At 35.7% G+C, this 18,662-nt stretch overlaps 1 protein-coding gene across 1 annotated transcript in view; it reads left to right on the plus strand.

Moving 5' to 3' along the window:
* The window catches only part of BLTP1 (bridge-like lipid transfer protein family member 1), a 208,736-nt gene that overhangs the window by 82,770 nt on the left and 107,304 nt on the right, over positions 1 to 18,662 (plus strand). The window contains exons 27-36 of the mRNA XM_058437034.1: positions 3,015 to 3,265; positions 6,644 to 6,902; positions 8,073 to 8,910; positions 11,551 to 11,621; positions 12,703 to 12,876; positions 13,842 to 13,962; positions 14,975 to 15,121; positions 15,507 to 15,634; positions 15,981 to 16,180; positions 18,277 to 18,474. Coding sequence (XP_058293017.1) covers positions 3,015 to 3,265; positions 6,644 to 6,902; positions 8,073 to 8,910; positions 11,551 to 11,621; positions 12,703 to 12,876; positions 13,842 to 13,962; positions 14,975 to 15,121; positions 15,507 to 15,634; positions 15,981 to 16,180; positions 18,277 to 18,474 — 2,387 coding nt within the window. The remainder of the gene's footprint in view (positions 1 to 3,014; positions 3,266 to 6,643; positions 6,903 to 8,072; positions 8,911 to 11,550; positions 11,622 to 12,702; positions 12,877 to 13,841; positions 13,963 to 14,974; positions 15,122 to 15,506; positions 15,635 to 15,980; positions 16,181 to 18,276; positions 18,475 to 18,662) is intronic.

Genomic DNA, 18,662 nt, shown 5'->3' on the forward strand with positions numbered 1-18,662 from the left:
TCTTGAGATTTTTATTGATATTACATTAATCTTTTAAATTAATTGAGGAAGATTTGACATATATCTGAGTATGAAAGCTCATGTATGAAGAATATTTTGTAAAATAAATTGGATTTCTTTGTTATATATTGCGCAGGAGGCCACTTAGTGTGAACCAAATGCCTGTCTTTGATTAGGTTAGGTGGTAGAGCAAGGTGCTAATGGAACTAAGGAGGTTGCTTCAGGTGACTCAAGTTGCTCCAAGTAGCTCATTTAGGTTGGTTTCAGTGCTGTAGCTTGTCAAAAATTGTGAAGAGTCTGGGGTTTTTATCTCTCTTACGAGTTAACAAGTTAGCTGTTACAATTTCATGGATGCTGGAAAAATACACAAAACTTCTGATCAGAGACTATATTACAGCCAAAGCGGTAGCCAGTCACGTGTGGGCAGGTTGGTTCCCTGTATCCCCCCAAGTAGAGTTGCCAGAGAAAATACAGGATGCCTAGTTAAATTTAACTTTCAGATAAACAACAAAACACATTTTAATATAAGTTTGTCCCACATATTGCATAGAACAAACTTATTTTTGTTTGTATTTTATTCGCTAAATCTAGCAACTCTGTCCCTGAATCCTATAGGGGATAACGTGGTCCCAGCTACTTGGGAGGCTGAGGTGGGAGAATCACTGGAACCTGGGAGGCGGAGGTTGCAGTGAGCCAAGATTGCACCACTGCACTCCAGCCTGGGCAACCGCTGTCTCAAAAAAAAAAAAATAAATAAATAAATAAAGCCCCATCATGATGAATATGTGCATAAAGTAGATTTACGTTACAGAAGAGGAACACTGAACTTAGGGAATCTTACTATTTTTATAGTAAGTGGAAGCAAGCCTACTCTTTTCCAGAGAGAAAGATTACCTCAACCCTCAAGGTTTCTTGCTCCAAACACAACCCTGTGAAATAGCCTGGACAGAGCTTGCATTCATGGCATACCCAGCAGGAACATACAGGGATTCCTAGGACTCATGACGATTTGCCTCTCCCCACATGGTAACTCACTGACCTTCAGCTTTGGCTGCCTTTGTGCATATTGGATTCCCTGGAGTTTTAGAGAAATGTATATTCTTTTCTGATATTACTGGAAAAGCTACTGAATACATAGGCCATTAGTTCCATTAGATTAATGTTTTTTAAAAATATGGCTCCCTGGCTGGGCGTGGTGGCTCACACCTGTAATCCCAGTACTTTGGGAGGCCGAGGCGGGTGGATCACGAGGTCGGGAGATCGAGACCACGGTGAAACCCCGTCTCTACTAAAAAAAAAAAAAATATATATATGGCTCCCCAACCACCAGCATCAACATCTCCTTAGAACTTATTACAAATATACATAATCAGGCCTTCCCAGACCTCAATCAGAAACTCTGGAGGTGAAGCCCAGCCACCTACAGTTCAACGAGCCATTGAGTTGATTCTAATACAAGCTAACGTTTGAGAACTAGTGCATTGGATTATGCAAAGATAGGAAAGGAGAGCTAACGTTTGTTGTGTAACTTGTGTAGTCCACATTTTGCATCTCAGGTGCTTTACACGTGTTATGCTATTTTATCCCCACAATGATCTTTAATTAGATATATCATACCATCATTTTGCAGATGAGGAAACTGAGGCTCAGAGATGTTAACTTGTCTGAAGTTGTAGAGTTAGTAAGTGGCACAGCTAGAATTTGAACTCAGGTCTAGAGGACTCAAAGCCATGCATTCTACCAAACTTTTGCTGTGGAAATGAAGTAAAAAAATGTCTATTGTGTATTTAAGTTCTTTTATTTTTGATGGTGTTTTAAGATACCTTTGCTGCTTGACTTAATACTTTAAAATACAGAAGTGATTTGAAATGGATAACATCTGACCAATGTAATCTCAAGTTCCCCCTCATCTTAAGGCCTACTCATACATTTTTCCGTCTGTCTTCTCTAGATAGATGTTCCACTTCTAAGTTGTTTCACCTTATCTCTAATGTCTCAGATGTTACTTTTTCAAAGATTCTTCCTATTTTCTTTGTCACAACACCCTGTTTACCTCATAGCACTTAATAGAATTTATGATTAGTTATTATTTTCTTGTTTATTTTTTGTCTTTGCCTCTGTATTGTAAACTTCATATGGATAAGGACTATATCAGTTTTGCTTAGCATGACACTAGGCACTTAATAGATATGTTCAAGAAATATAAATTAATGAATGTAAAATGAAGTTGATCATGCCTATTCTGTTTCCCTGTGAGGGTTTTGAGAATCCAAGGTGATAATACATGTAAAAATGCTTAGAAAAATAGGCTGTAAATATGAGGGGATTTTATTAAAGTAAAAAAAAAAGGAATAAAGGTATATCTCACAGATTTATATTATATAATATTTTTTAAGAAAAGAGGGGAGTTAATAAATAGTGACAGACCTATGAGTCAGTTATACAGAACCTGAAGTTTACATACATTTTTAATACTTTATGTGTAGTCCTTATTACAAAGGAGTAGACCATTTTATTGAGAAATAATTTCTTAGTTGCTCCATATTTGTAATTTTTTAGTGTTTTAAATTGCAGTGTGAAATAGGCCCTGAGATGTTAAAGGTAATGAGCTATCAAGCATAATCTATACTAATGGTTTTTTTGGATTAATGTCTTAAAATTTTAGTGTTTTTGAGAATGTTTACTACATTCTAAAACTGGACTTAAATGTCTGATTTTTATATTTGCTTTTTTCTTTAATGCTTTGGGCTTTTTGATGTATGCCATATCTGTATTATTATTGATTCTGCTTATCTCCATCCATCTCACTTGCCTCTGGTAAGACTATATTTTTCAGAAAGGCAAATGATTAAAAAAAAAACACAGTGGGAATAAACCTTTGTGTTTGTGTTTACTTTGTCATTTAAAAATATTTACAATTAACTTATATTTAATTATCTATCAAAAAGTTTTTTATTTCTTAATGATTTTTTTTTTATGTTGTTGTTTTTTGTTTTCTTTTGGGGTCTGTTTAGGTTGTGGTTTTTATGGCCAGACGATATCCTGAAGAATAAGAGGTGTAGAAACAAATGTGGTTGTCTCGGTGGCTGCAGATTCTTTGGTGGCACAATAACTGGCCTAGATTTCTTCAAACTTGAAGAGTTGACACCTTCCAGTAGCTCTGCATTTTCAAGCACAAGTGCAGAGTCTGATATGTATTATGGACAGTCTCTGCTACAGCCTGGAGAATGGATAATTACTAAAGAAATTCCCAAAATTATAGATGGTAATAAAATGTTTTGTCACTTGTGCTAATTGTTTACTTTATCACTATGCCATTTTGAGAGAAATTCAGTGTTAACTCTGTTCAACTCAATTTACTTTGTGTGATGTTATGAGTAGGGTTTAATATAATCCACCTTTGTTTTGCACATGACTTAACTAAAGCCAGATAAAACTAGTGATTTTTTCGGAGTTACACAGGGCAGAAGTAGGTCTCCTGTTCAGATCTTCTGTTGTTGACGTGGGTGGCTCTCCTCACAGAGTTTTTTCTAAATATTTCCTTACATATTAGCATTTTCCTGTAGCACAGCATCCAGATAAATACTTAGGAATAGCTGTACTTGAAGGTAACAATTGTTGCACCAGCTTTCTTTTATAGGAAAACTTTTGGATAGTAATATTTATATTATTGGCCCCCATGTCACCAATTATATTTGCAAAGTATTTTCCTTATCAGTAAAATTAAACATGTCAAGAAAAGAACTCTGGTTTTAGAATCTTTAGCATAACTCTGGCTGGGCGCGGTGGCTCACGCCTGTAATCCCAGCACTTTGGGAGGCCGAGGCGGGCAGATCACGAGATCAGGAGATCGAGACCATCCTGGCTAACATGGTGAAACCCCACCTCTGCTAAAAATACAAAAAATTAGCCAGGCGTGGTGGTGGGTGCCTGTAGTCCCAGCTACTTGGGAGACTGAGGCAGGAGAATGGCGTGAACCCGAGAGGCGGAGCTTGCAGTGAGAGGAGATCACGCCACTGCACTCCAGCCTGGGCGACAGAGCGAGACTCCGTCTCAAAAAAAAAAAAAAAAAAAAAAAGAATCTTTAGCATAACTCTGCAAATACACCAGTTTGCTATGAGCAGTAAAGAGTGGCTTTAAGTGTATTATATTTAGATTTACCTAGAGTCTTTTCTCCAGACACTTCAGAAACAGATTTTTCCTCTGGATTTTTTTAGTTGTGTGTTCCTATGATTCAGTGCAATATTTACTGTTTAAGTTGCCATGCTGTGAAGATGTTAAATGTAGAAAAGTCTTGATACTTCACGAATATTTAGCCATTTCCCCTTAATTAATTTAAAAATATTAATTTGCCTTTGCCTTTTATCAGTACACACAAAAAAGATAGGAAAGGGGTAATTTTACCTTTAAGAGTTGATCAGATTGCTTTCCCATGTATAGGAGCTCTTAGAGGAAACAGCTGGACTACATATACTAAATTCCTAAATGATTTTTTTACTGAGTAGTAGTAAGTGTGCACAAGTTATTTTAAGGTCATTGTACTTTGGCAGGTTTGCTAGAATGACAGCAGATTATCTTATAAAATCAGCAAACATCAAAACTTCTTGGCATTTAAGTGATAAGATAGATTGTAATAATTTAGCTGTCTTCTTATGTAACTTTTTTATATTTGAATAATGTTCATTTTTAAAGGTTTACACTGGCATTTTCTCATTTAATCCCTAAGCTGCCATGTAAAGTGGACATTATCCTTGTTTTGTAGTAAGGAAACTGAGGCCTGTCACTAAGACTGAGTTGCATGAAGTGATATAGCCAAGTATGGCTGAGAAGAAACTCGAATCAGGGCCATTGAAGCCACTTTGTTGTTCTCTCTAATGTGCTACAACTGGTGCTAATTATAAAGATTGCTTGATTTTCAAAGATTAACCATCACAAACTCAAGAAAGAATATTTGCAGGGAATTTATACATGATATGAAAGGAGGAAAATAGTAAATTCTCTTTCTAACATTGAAGAAAGTAAAATTCTTTTTTTTTTTTTTTTTTTGAGACGGAGTCTCGCTCTTTCACCCAGGCTGGAGTGCAGTGGCGCGATCTCGGCTCACTGCAAGCTCCGCCCCCCGGGTTCACGCCATTCTCCTGCCTCAGCCTCTCCGAGTAGCTGGGACTACAGGCGCCCGCCACCACGCCCGGCTAATTTTTTGCATTTTTAGTAGAGACGGGGTTTCACCGTGGTCTCGATCTCCTGACCTCGTGATCCGCCCGCCTCGGCCTTCCAAAGTGCTGGGATTACAAGCGTGAGCCACTGCGCCCGGCTGAAAGTAAAATTCTTATAATGTATAATAGGAAGTGTCTGTATCTCTTGGTGATTCTCTTAGTAGTGGGTTGTAATTGCTGAATTGCCATAAGTTTCTCGTCCAGGGAAGCTTGGAAATAACCCCTACATATGTACCTGAGTTTCTGATTGTTGAGTCTTCCAGGAATGGAGTACAGATGCAGTGTCAGGATAAAATCAAGGAGGGCATATGGGTAGAATTAAGGATCTACTTGGAAGGCCAGTGAACACTATGTTCCTGTATCACTTAGAAGCGAATCAAGACCATTTTTTCTTTTGACTTTCATTGCTCTATTTTACATTTGTGGTAGTAGAAGTAAATAATATTATATTTTAGGTTTACGACTCTTACCCCTTGAATGCCACTGCATTCTGTTCACAGAGATGTTTTCTCCATTAGCGGATTTACTTTTTTTGGCTAAAACAGGGATGGTAGGAGGAGAGGGGAAGTTAAGCAAGAGTTATTTTTTTTGGATCTAGGCAGCTATAGAATTCTCTTTTTATTTCCCCCAGCCCCTCAATTTATATAACACATCACAGAGCTCTTTATGAAACTCTGAAACAGTGGTGTTTCACTCTGATCCTAACGTTGTTATTTATTCATTCATAAAATCATGTATTGAGTGCCTTCTGTGTATGAGGCATTGTTCTAGGCACTGGAGGTACATCAATGAATGAAAAATGATACAGTCCCTGTCAACATTGAACTTTTAGAGCAAAAGGGGAAAAATGCTTAAAATAAGTAAATCCGAGTAGAAGATATATGGGGTTCTTTGTACTATTCTTGAAAGTTTTCTGTAAGTTTGAAAATTTTCCAATGAAAGATTTAAAAAGAAGAAAAAAATTCACTGTTTATGGGCCTGGGATCTATACTTATGTAGATATATTTCTAAAATGTTTAACAAATTGCTATATGAAATTAGTCGCTTGTGCTTTTTACACGCCTATAATCCCAGCACTTTGGGAGCCTGAGGAGGGCGGATCAGGAAGTCAAGAGATCAAGACCATCCTGGCCAACATGGTGAAACCCTTTCTCTACTAAAAATATAAAAATTAGCTTGGTTTGGTGGTGTGTGCCTGTAGTCCCAGCTACTTGGGAGGCTGAGGCAGGAGAATCTCTTGAACCTGGGAGGCAGAGGTTGCAGTAAGCCAAGATCGTGCCACTGTACTCCAGCCTGGTGACAGAGCGAGACTCCATCTCAAAAAAAAAAATATATATATATACTTAAAAATGGATTAGATTGCCATGTTTTTTATAAACTGCTGTTGAGATTTGTGTGTTCACTTAACCCACCTTTTGTTTGTTTAGGTAATGTGAATGGCATGAAGAGAAAAGAATGGGAAAACAAATCAGTGGGAATAGAAGTAGAGAGAAAAACTCAGCACCTTAGTCTTCAAGTACCATTACGATCTCATAGTTCATCCTCTTCCTCAGAAGAGAACAGTAGTTCTAGTGCTGCACAGCCTTTGTTGGCTGGTGAAAAGGAAAGTCCCTCATCTGTTGCTGATGACCATTTGGTTCAAAAAGAGTTCTTGCATGGGACAAAAAGAAATGATGGCCAAGCAAGGTCAGTATTCACTTAGATTTAGAAGCCTGATCATAAATAGGAGTATAATTGTTTAAAATTCTGGCAAGAAAAACTTCTTCCCTCTCCATTCCCCCATTTTAGAAAATTGTTTCCTGTATATCTGAACATATTTTGAAATGTCGGTTTGCTGTTGTCTATCTGATTATAAAAATCATACATACATATATTCATTCCAGATATGAGGAAAGTACAAGAAAGTGTAATGAAAGTGGAAGTTTCTTGTCATCCCACCACTCAGAGTGAATCATTGTTAACATTCAGATATTATCCTTCTAGTGTAATGGATACTTTTTATTCCTCCTCTTGGCACCTTAATAGTTGGCCAGTCCCTTCTTGAATCACAGTTTCCTCTTGGTTTGATAGCACATTTCAAAATTTCCTCCCACCTCCTTGGCTATTCCTTCTCAGTCTCCATTGTCCTGTCCTCCATTTCTTCCTCCTTTCTTTTTTCTCTTCCTTTTATAGCCTGCCCTTTGTTGAACATTCTCTCCTTTTTCTCCACTTACTCTATATTATTTCCCTAGGGAGTCTCAATAACTGTTTGGTTTCAATTATGTTCTCTAGCTAACATCTTTTAAATGTAAAACTCCAGCCAAAACCTTTGTTCCTAAGGCCTAGCTACCTTCTTGACATATCTACTTGGATATTTCATGGAGACTTCAAACTCAACATATTAAAAATGGCCTTATTCTTACCATTCTTAACTTGTTCTGACTTAGTAAATGGCACTACTACATCAGTTGCTGAAGTCAGAAATACTGGGGTTATGTATAACTTCTTCCTCCAGTCTCCTTTAATCAAAGACACCTGGTGTATTTTGTTGGACAAGTTTTTAAAGGATGTGAAAAAAAAAAAAAACCTTTATAAATGTATTAGTGTCCATGGATTATGGATAGAAGATTACATTCTGGGGTTTCTTTCAGTTTTTATTGTGTTTTAAGCTACCTCAAAATATTTTGGAACTAATGGGGGGTGTGAACACATATTGTACTGTTTTGCTACTTTGGGTATTTTATTATAAAATTGTAGATTTTCTTTTATTTGTAAAGTACATGATTAAAATTACTAAAAGGATTTTTATTGATACTTCTTTTTATGCTTAAATTTATGATGTATAGAAAATGGTAATAGCTTTGCTTTCTGTTTTAGTATCCCTACAGAAATTTCAGGAAACAGCCCTGTGTCTCCTAATACTCAGGATAAGTCAGTAGGTCAGTCTCCTCTTAGATCTCCCTTGAAACGACAAGCCTCTGTCTGTTCCACCCGTCTTGGAAGTACTAAGAGTCTTACTGCTGCTTTCTATGGGGACAAGCAGCCTGTAACAGTTGGAGTCCAGTTTAGTAGTGATGTCTCTCGAAGTGATGAGAATGTACTAGACTCACCAAAGCAGAGGAGAAGTTTTGGTTCATTCCCATATACACCATCGGCAGACTCTAATTCATTTCATCAGTATCGATCAATGGATTCCAGCATGTCAATGGCTGATAGTGAAGCCTACTTTTCTGCTGCTGAGGAATTTGAGCCCATTAGCAGTGATGAAGGCCCTGGAACTTATCCGGGTAGAAAAAAGAAGAAAAAGCAAACCCAGCAGATTGACTACAGTAGGGGTTCCATATATCACAGTGTAGAAGGGCCACTTACTGGACATGGAGAAAGCATTCAGGATTCCAGAACTCTGCCATTCAAAACTCATCCTTCTCAGGCTTCATTTGTTTCTGCATTAGGTGGAGAAGATGATGTTATAGAGCATCTATATATTGTAGAAGGTGAGAAAACAGTGGAGAGTGAACAGATTACTCCACAACAACCTGTGATGAATTGTTATCAGACTTACCTTACTCAGTTCCAGGTAATTAATTGGTCAGTTAAGCACCCAACCAACAAAAGAACCTCTAAATCCTCATTGCATCGTCCCCTTGATCTGGATACACCAACCAGTGAAGAAAGTTCATCATCATTTGAACAGCTTTCTGTTCCAACTTTTAAGGTATAAACCAAATCATTAGTTTCCATTGATACCTTGATTTAGAAAAACAGATTTTTAAGAAATTATTTTCATAATTACTCTCATTCTTTTTAGCTACCTTTCTGAGAGACTTTCTGAAGCCGTAGCTTTATGTATGATAGGTCACAGAGTTATTGATGAATATTAGAAATTTAAGTAAATTAAATTGAGATATGGTTTATGAGTTGTCACTGCATTAATCTAATCAACACATATTCTGTGTCTGCATTATACTCTAAGATTAGGATCAACTCTCTCTGAATTCATATTTTCTGTGTCTTAAAAATAAAATTTTGAAGTTGTTCTTAATGATGTTCTTTTTATTCATAACTCCTTCCATGCAAAGGCTTCAACGTCCACTTACTTGACATTTGAGTTCTTATAATTCAGTATGAATGTGGTTATTGGGCATTTCTGTAATGTATTCTGAAAATGCATTACGTAATTTTTTAGGTAAGCTAAAAATACCTCAAAATAAATTTAGTGGTCATAGCCAATATGAAATTCTATACTTATTTGAAGTGTCTAAATGCTTATTTAGTTATTCTTAATTCAGATATTTATTATACAGTATTGTGAACAAGGCACTTGATGTAGAGTGGTGAGGGAAATGGATATGGAGCTTATGGTTTAGAGGTGGAAAGTGACAATTAATAGATAGATCAGTATATAATTACAAAGTGAGAAGAGTCTGTGATGATAACCAAGAGATGCCGGGATAGAGAATAACAAGGGGTGAGGACACTTAGATTGTATTGAGATGAAATGTCCATCTGAGGAGATAATATTTAGACTGAAATTTGAAGGATGATGAGGAATTGAAGATAGGAGGACCTAGGGGCACTGCATTCCAGACAGAGGCAACCGCCTTCCTAAAGCCCTGAAGAGGGAAAGAGGTCAGCATGCCCGAGAAACAGTGAGTGGAGAGACTTGCTCATAATGAGGCTGGAGACCTAAACAAAGGCCAGGTCATTCAGAGCTTATAGACCATGGCATCAGGAATTTGAGTTTTATTTTAGTTTAATTTATTAACTCTTCAGAGTTTTAAGGAAATATGATAGGATCTCATGTACTTTGAATACTATGTAGAATTGAATTGTCGTTAAGCAAGAGAGGAATTGGGGTGATCACTTAGGAGATTGTCTCAGTAGTCTGTGTAAGAAACGACCAGGGCTTGGACTTAAACTGTATTAGTAATGATGGGACATGATACATGGAGTTGAATATTCTCATAGATTATGTAGGCATTTGAATAATATGTATTGAAGGAAGAAGAAACATTAGTGACAGTTGCAAAATTTTGTTTTTAAGGTTGTACTGTTTTCTTATCTTGCCCAAAACCAATTGCCCATGCTAAGATTTCAAAATGTCCTTTTTAGTCCATGTGGAAATATGTTGGTATATGAATTTTCCAGTGTAAAACTGAATGGTCCTTGTGCAGAATAGTACCCGAGAGGATAGAATTATTTCAGTATTTTAAATAAATCTTTCTAGTTTGATTAGGCAGTCAAATCTCTAGAGAAGATAGGTCAAGGAATTAGTATTTTTAGACAGCTTCAAAAACAGAACATAGGCCATTATCAGAAAGACAAAAAAATGGCATGTATTGGTGAGGATGTAGAGAAAAGGGAACACTTGTGCGCTGTTGGTGGAAATGTAAATTAGTATAGCCATTATGAAAAACAGTATGGAGATTCCTCAAAAAATTAAAAACAGAATTCCATATGATCCAGCAATCCCACTACTTGGTAATATCTAAAGGCAATTAACTCAGTTTATTAAAGAGATGTCTGTACTCCCATGTTAATTACAGGACTATTCACAATAGCTAATACATGGGATCAACCTAAAAGTCCATCAATGAATCGACAGTTACAGAAAATGTAGTATATACACACAGTGAAATATTCTTCTGCCATAAAAAAAGGAAATCGTGTCATTTGTGACAATATGAATGAATCTGGAGGGCACTATGTTAAGTGAAATAAGTAAGGCACTAAAAGACAAATACCTCATGATTTCACTCATGTGGAATCTAAGCAAGCTCTTACAGATGTAGAGAGTAGAATGATGGTTACCAGAGGCTTGGGTAGCTGGGGGGGGGAAAAGTAACCTGGGAGTTAAGAAAGTTATTTTTTGCCATTAAGTGTAAATAACTGGCAAGCATTTGTAAAGGTTCAATTTGGTTAGTCAGGTTCATTTATTTATTTTCCTTGTTATCATTTATGGATATAAAATACAAGACTAGTTTTTCCTATAGTTTAATGTTTCTGTGGCTCTCTTTCCCACTTAAAAGTTGGTTTTGCTAGGAGAAGTCTAAAATTAGCTTGAGAAAAAACTCAATTTAAAAAGAAACTCTGGAGGAAAGACATTTGAAACACTTGCTTTTAAGTTTTAGTTATAGTCTTTTACCCTCACAACCCTGCTTTGCCATTTATTTGAATCAACAAAGTGAAACTGCCAATTGAATATATTATTTGATTTGCTCAATTTGTCTGTTAAATGTTTATATCAAATATATCAAAATCATATTAGGTAATTCAGGTATTTACATATATCAGTTGATATCATAAAATTAGGGAAATATATTAAAAATCTAGACTATAGTGTTTTATATTCTAGGTTATCAAGCAGGGGCTCACAGCTAATTCTTTGCTAGACAGAGGCATGCAACTTTCAGGATCAACTTCAAAGTAAGTAAAAATACCATGCTTTTAAAGTGTCTTCCTTGATTATGAGATGGGTAGAGTTTTTTCTGAATAATTATCATTCTTTATTTGAGTATGAACTTTATATTAAGAATAAATTACCAAAATAATTCAGCTCTTTTTTTTTTTTTTTTTTGAGACGGAGTCTCGCTCTGTCGCCCAGGCTGGAGTGCAGTGGCGCAGTCTCGGCTCACTGCAAGCTCCACCTCCCGGGTTCATGCCATTCTCCTGCCTCAGCCTCTCCGAGTAGCTGGGACTACAGGCGCCCGCCACCACGCCCGGCTAATTTTTTGTACTTTTAGTAGAGACGGGGTTTCACCGTGGTCTCGATCTCCTGACCTCGTGATCCGCCCGCCTCGGCCTCCCAAAGTGCTGGGATTACAAGCGTGAGCCACCGCGCCCGGCCCAGCTCTTTTGTCTGCCATGGCTTTGGCTACATTTATAAGTAGTCAGTAGCATTTCTGTTAAACATGCTGTAACTTGGCATATCAAAATTGCTGACTAATAAGAATTCAGTATCATGTTTTTCATAATTTGGCAAAGGTACATCAGGTAAATATGTTAAAATTTTCTCATTCAATGTATTAGCCATCTTTGATCAATTAGCATTTTAGTACTTCTTTTGGCCTGTCTTTGGAAAGTCTTTGGGACATAAAATGTCAAGTCCAGGCCAGGCATGGTGGCTCATACCTGTAATCCCAGCACTTTGGGAGGCCATGGCTGGCAGATCACTTGAGGCCAGGAATTCGAGACCAGCCTGGCCAACATGGCAAAACCCCATCTCTACTTTTTAGTACAAAAAATACAAAAAAATTAGGCATGGTGGCACACACCTGTAATCCGAGCTACTTGGGAGGAGGAGGTTGCAGTGAGCTGAGATTGCACCACTGCACTCCAGCCTAGGTGACAGAGTGAGACTCTATCTCAAAAAAAAAAAAAAAAAAGTCAAGTCCAATTCCATAAGATTTTTAGTTGTAATGAATGTACATGTTCACTCATCTTAAGTAAGCTCCAACTTCTAATTCATGGTCTTTTTAATACATGATTTGCTTGTTAAATTGTATAGTACGCCATATACTCCATTGGAAAAAAAACTCGCTGATAACACAGATGATGAAACATTAACAGAAGAGTGGGCCCTGGATCAACCAGTGTCCCAGACCAGGACAACAGCCATAGTTGAAGTAAAAGGAACTGTTGATATTGTTTTGACTCCCCTGGTGGCTGAAGCTTTAGACAGGTATTGATTTTGTCTAGAAATACAACTGTTGCTTTATACAATGATTACTCTGTGATATGATAAGTATATGTGATATATTCGTGTAGAAGATTGTTGATACTTACAAGTGCATGTGATATATGTTCATAGAAGATTATTGATAGCTATTTTGATTGAATAAAAATGAAATATGCTTAAAGAGGTCTGTGTTTCAGTTATCATTTGCTACTTTCTCAGCCTAAATAATTACAGTTGTCCTTCCATATCTGTTGGGTATTGGTTCCAGAACACCTGTGGATACCAAAATCCACAGATGCTCAATTCTTGCAAGTTGGTCCTGTGGGGAACCCGCGGATCAAAAAAGTCAACCTTCTGTATTGGCGGGTTCCTCATCCCACAAAGACTATTTTGAATACTGTATTTTCAGTCTGCACTTGGTTAAATGTGTGGATTTGGAACCCACAGATATGGAGAGCTGACTGTATATTCAAATTTATTATTATATTGCAATAATATAATAATATTACATATTATTATATAAAACTAACATGAATAAAAATGAGAATGGAACACAATGGAAGTGGTGTAGAAGCAGTTGGGAAGAGAAAAAGGGTTCGGTGGAGATGAGCTTTCGTGAAAATCTTCCTTTTCCTGCAAAAGCACATAGTTTTCTTTGATAACTTAGTAAGATTCTTATGATATGTCATTTAAATGAAGAACACAGGAAATCTTCTTCAGAAGTTTGTTAAAGAAAAGATCATTGCCCAGTGTGGAACACTTCATCTTGGGGTGAGGGTAGTGATGGTGGGGATAACCTCAGAAATGTTTCCCTTGTATAATTTCTAAATATGTGGCTTAGTCTCATTTCAATGTTGAGCAATTGTTGTACATATTCAAATGGTGCTACGTTTCATGATATGTTTACATAAACTAAGTTGTAGGATTAGCGACATTTAAATATTTCATTTACTGTTTTTTCCCCTCAGATATATTGAAGCAATGGTTCACTGTGCTAGTACCCGACATCCAGCTGCAATTGTAGATGATCTTCATGCTAAAGTCCTCAGGGAAGCTGTCCAAAATAGCAAGACTACCTTCTCAGAAAATGTAAGAACTTTTTAATTCAATGGGCATAGCAAATTGAATATTTATCATGGTTACAGAATATTCAAACTTGAAAAATTTTCTTTACAAGTTAAATCAGAATATTTGAACATGTTCTAAAAGCGTTTATATGTCATTGACTCCATAAAAGATAGGACATATAACCGTACTATAGATTGAATAGTAGTAAAAATATTTATTTAAAAAATATATGAAATAGCTTTCTTTGTTTCTTGTATTTCAGAAGCAGCTTAGTTCCAAGCCTTTTCTAAAGAGCTTTGGCCCTAAGTGAATGAATATTCTTTAGGACTGACACCTTGCTTTTCTAAGACAGCTGTTTATGTTTTGATTTTCCTCTATGATTAGATGACTTGTATCTTAATATTACTTTTGAGATTTTCTTCGTTCACTTCAGTGAATCAAGTCACTGCTCCCATTGTGTGATATTCTGCTTACATTGTGGTTCTAGCCACGAAGCTAGATACTTAGCAGTCATATCCCAGTGTTCTTCCAGCGCTTCTCCATTTGATTTTCAAATTTATCTGGATTATGCTTAGAGTAGGGACCAGAAGAGAGATGAAAGTGAGACTGATTATTTTAGTTAACTATTTATTTAATATATATTGGCATTTCATGTGATAGAGTAGATGAGTGAAAAAAAGAAATTTGAAAATATTTCTAGCCAAAAAGGGGCCAATTATCAGAAACCAAGTTTGTTTTCAAGCCAGTAGAGTTTAGTGATCTTTAAAAATGCCTATAATTACTGTATCGTTTTTTCTGTCTGCTTCTCTATAGGCTGATTTCAATTTAATATGTATTACTTTTCTCAACCATGATGCTACCAGTCTATTTCCTAGCTTATCGAAGGTTTGGATTTTAAGGTGGGATGTAAAACTAGAACGCAGCTGGCACATAGATGGGCATAGAGGGGCAGCGTGAATAAGTGAGTTGCTGTTTTGGATGATGTGGAAGTTATGAAAAGCTTGTGAAATAATTTCACTTACGATCTTTTTAGTTATCTTCCAAACAAGATGTTAGAGGAACAAAAACTGAGCAGCCTACAATAGGAACGACTAACCAAGGACAAGCACAGACAAATCTTATAATGAAGCAAGATAATGTAACAATTAAAGGTCTTCAGACTAATGTTAGCATACCAAAGGTAACAATTTAATATTTAAAAATTTTTTCCTGAAAGAGGAGAGCATTTTGATGGTGTTTGTCCTTTTCAGTTACCAATGTGAATAACAGTAGAACAGTGTGTAATATTAAAAAAAATATGTTTTATTTCTATGATCTAATGTAGATCTAATGGAATATAAATAGTTTACTTAAGCAGAATATTAGGTAATAGTAGAATGTTCCATATCCATCCAGTAAAAATTTAATTATGATTATTTTATGAGAATCTGTATTCATAAGCTTTGTCTTCACTGTCAGATACATAGATACGCCCTTCTTAACAGTAGTTTTTCATTTTTGTGCATATTTGATGTTTAAGTGATAACTTTTCACTTGTCAGTTCTGAAATTTTGTGTGTGTGTTAGGTAAACTTACGTTTGTTACAAGCCTCAGTGGAAGAATCTCCAACTACAGCTCCTAGTAGGAGCGTGACTCATGTTTCCCTAGTGGCATTGTGTTTTGACAGAATTGCTACACAAGTTCGCATGAACAGGTAAGAAAGACTTTATTAATCTGAGCCATGATTATCTTGCAGGATGTAAAAGCAATCCTTGATGATCTTTTCTTTTAAAAATACATTTCTAAGAATGTAATGTTAAAACTCAGAACTGGTTTTGGAATTTCAAATCTTAATTTATAGATTAGTAACATATGTCTTTAAAAAATTTTTACTGTCTTTATTCATAGTATCTTTCAGTAAACATTGAAGAATTTTTTACTACTATTGGTGTATAATAGCAGAGTGTTTTTCTTTTTTAAAGGAAACCTTTTAGGTAAATGTTTTCTCTGAACTGTATTATTTAAATGTTAAACATTTTACTCTCTTTTTTTTCATAAAGAGGTGTGGTTGAAGAGACTTCAAACAATGCAGAACCTGGTAGAACTTCAAATTTCGATAGGTATGTTCATGCCACAAAGATGCAGCCTCAGTCATCTGGATCTCTCAGATCAAATGCTGGAGCAGAAAAAGGCAAAGAAATTGCAGCCAAGTTAAACATTCATCGAGTTCATGGGCAACTTAGGGGTCTTGATACAACAGGTAGGATTCTACAACAAATACGTTTTTTCCTGGCATATATAAATGTAAGAAGATTTTGCAAAAGGGAACATGTTTTTTTCCTTTGACTATTGCTACAATTTGAGTATTCTATAAGAAAGAGAAATATTTCTCCCTATATTGAACACATGGTGTTTAGCTACTTGTCACTGATATTCTGTACAGAATAGAAAATAAACTTTGGTAAGAAAATTAAGTGGTATGGCCCCAAATTAGGAACTGCTTCTATTTCCCATGTGTTTTTTCCATGCTATTTATTGCTCATTATAGAACAGAGAAGAGATGATCTTTATAGTCTTTCTTATTTTTTAAATCATTCTGTTTGTAAAACAGTGTTAGAAAGAATTGTAATATTAATCAAAACCAGAGAGTCTGTAAAATATAGCAGTAGTAAGGTGACACACATTCCTCTTAAAGTCCCTAGTGAGGTAAAAGGAAAGTAGAGCTGTTATACATCATTTTAATGTTTTTGATTCTTATTTAGCACATTTTCTCATTTAGGTGCTTAAATGTTTTCAGAATGCCAGAGATTCAATTCAGAAAAAGTTAGATTTGTTAATCATATTTGAGATGATTGCTTTGCTGAAATCTTTATGTGGGACTGGTGACCAATCCTGAGTAAACAAATGAATTCTTTGAATTTGCTTACTGTATTTTATAGGTTCTGAAGTTTCCATGATTCCTGTCTGCATTCTGGGTCTGTGTACCTATTTTGACTTTCTCAAGGCTTATTTTTTCATCCCAGGTGTGAGGCTGAAAGCTTTGACCTGAGGTTTTCAAGGGACTTTTCATGACTACCTAAGATCTGTAGTCCTAAAACTGGTGAAAGATGTGGTGGCTTGAGTGAAGACACTTTTATCAGCTCTGTAGTTTGCACGGGTAACCAATTTGCACTGGGTATTATACAGACCATAAGCAGAACCTTATATAATTTTGAAAGGCATTATCATGCAGAAAAAACTCTCACTGAAGACGAAACTCCCAATGAAATTCCAAGGTGGACATTTCTGTAAAAATGTAGATGTCTTTGCTTATATGTACATTAGTTATCTGCCAAAGGATACTTAATAACCTCATGATATTTGTTACCCTTATAGGGAGGGGAACTAGGTGTCTGGTTGTGGTGTTAGAGGCTTTTTATTGTATACTTTTTCATAATTTTTTGATACATCTGAATATGTATGGGATTAAAGACAAATACAAAAAAATTAAATAATGAGAAAATTATAGGAAAATGTAGGTGAATGTTTATTCTCTGAATAAGACCTTTTAACTATAAGTGCAAAGAATGACATTTCCATAGAATGGAATATTATATAGCTATTAAAATGATATCTTTGAAAAAATTTTAATGACCTGAGGAAATTATTTACTGTTGCATGAAAAATGGGAACCAAAGCTGGGTTTGCAAAGTGATCTCTAAAGGGCTAGAAGGCAGTGTACTTCAAATATAAACAAGTTATCCTTGAATGGTAAATGTACATGTGTTTTTAATATTCTTTTTGTTTTTTTGTATTCATTAGCAATAATCAGAGAAATGAAAAAAGTAAGATAAAGTAAAACTTCTCTCAGGCACTTGGGGTGTTAATTTCCACAGTGTGTCTGTAAGCAGTGGAACCATGACAAGGTCTATGATAAATTGTAGTTATACAAAATATGTTAGTATAAAACAGTCTTTTAGTAAAAGCTGTAATTTGCCTAGAAAATAATGTTTTTCCTAAGGCTTGGTAATTAATTGAAATTTTTTTTTATTTTGTGAGATGATGAAAGTATTTAAAACTACTGTGAAGATAAATTATTTAGGATATTTTTAACTTTATATTTTTAAAAGTATCCTGTAATCATTCAGAAACAAATTCATACTACCTTTGAGCAACTTGTTAATCATAAAATCTTCTTTTCTTCCTCTTAGGCAGCATATTCTAAAAGTTAGCTCATTTGCCTATTTTTCTATCTTTTCGACAGAGCACTAAGATATCTTTTAAAGACAACCAGTGTGCCAGATGTCCAAATGTTTGTTTTTTCTAATGTAAGCTTATGTCTTTAAAAATGGTCATTTTGCTCTCTTTTGATAATAGACATTGGGACCTGTGCAATCACTGCTATTCCTTTTGAGAAGTCCAAAGTTTTATTTACTCTTGAAGAGTTGGATGAATTTACTTTTGTGGATGAAACTGATCAGCAAGTTGTTCCAGATGTAACTCGAATAGGTCCCAGCCAAGAAAAATGGGGATGGATAATGTTTGAATGTGGACTTGAAAATTTAACCATAAAAGGCAAGCATTTTTTATTGAATTCTGCTTAAGGTGGGGACAAATATGCCCTATATTGCAGAAATGTTTTGAACAATCACGGCTTTCAGTAACCTCAATCAACATAATAAAGCAGAAAGTGTGGTATCTGGGATTATTTACCAGGGGTGAGTGCCTCATACCAATTGCTTAAGTGGAGCTTTTCCTCCATT

This window comes from Hylobates moloch, unplaced genomic scaffold (genome assembly GCF_009828535.3).
Source record: "Hylobates moloch isolate HMO894 unplaced genomic scaffold, HMol_V3 SCAFFOLD_3, whole genome shotgun sequence".
NCBI classification, from domain to species: domain Eukaryota; kingdom Metazoa; phylum Chordata; class Mammalia; order Primates; family Hylobatidae; genus Hylobates; species Hylobates moloch.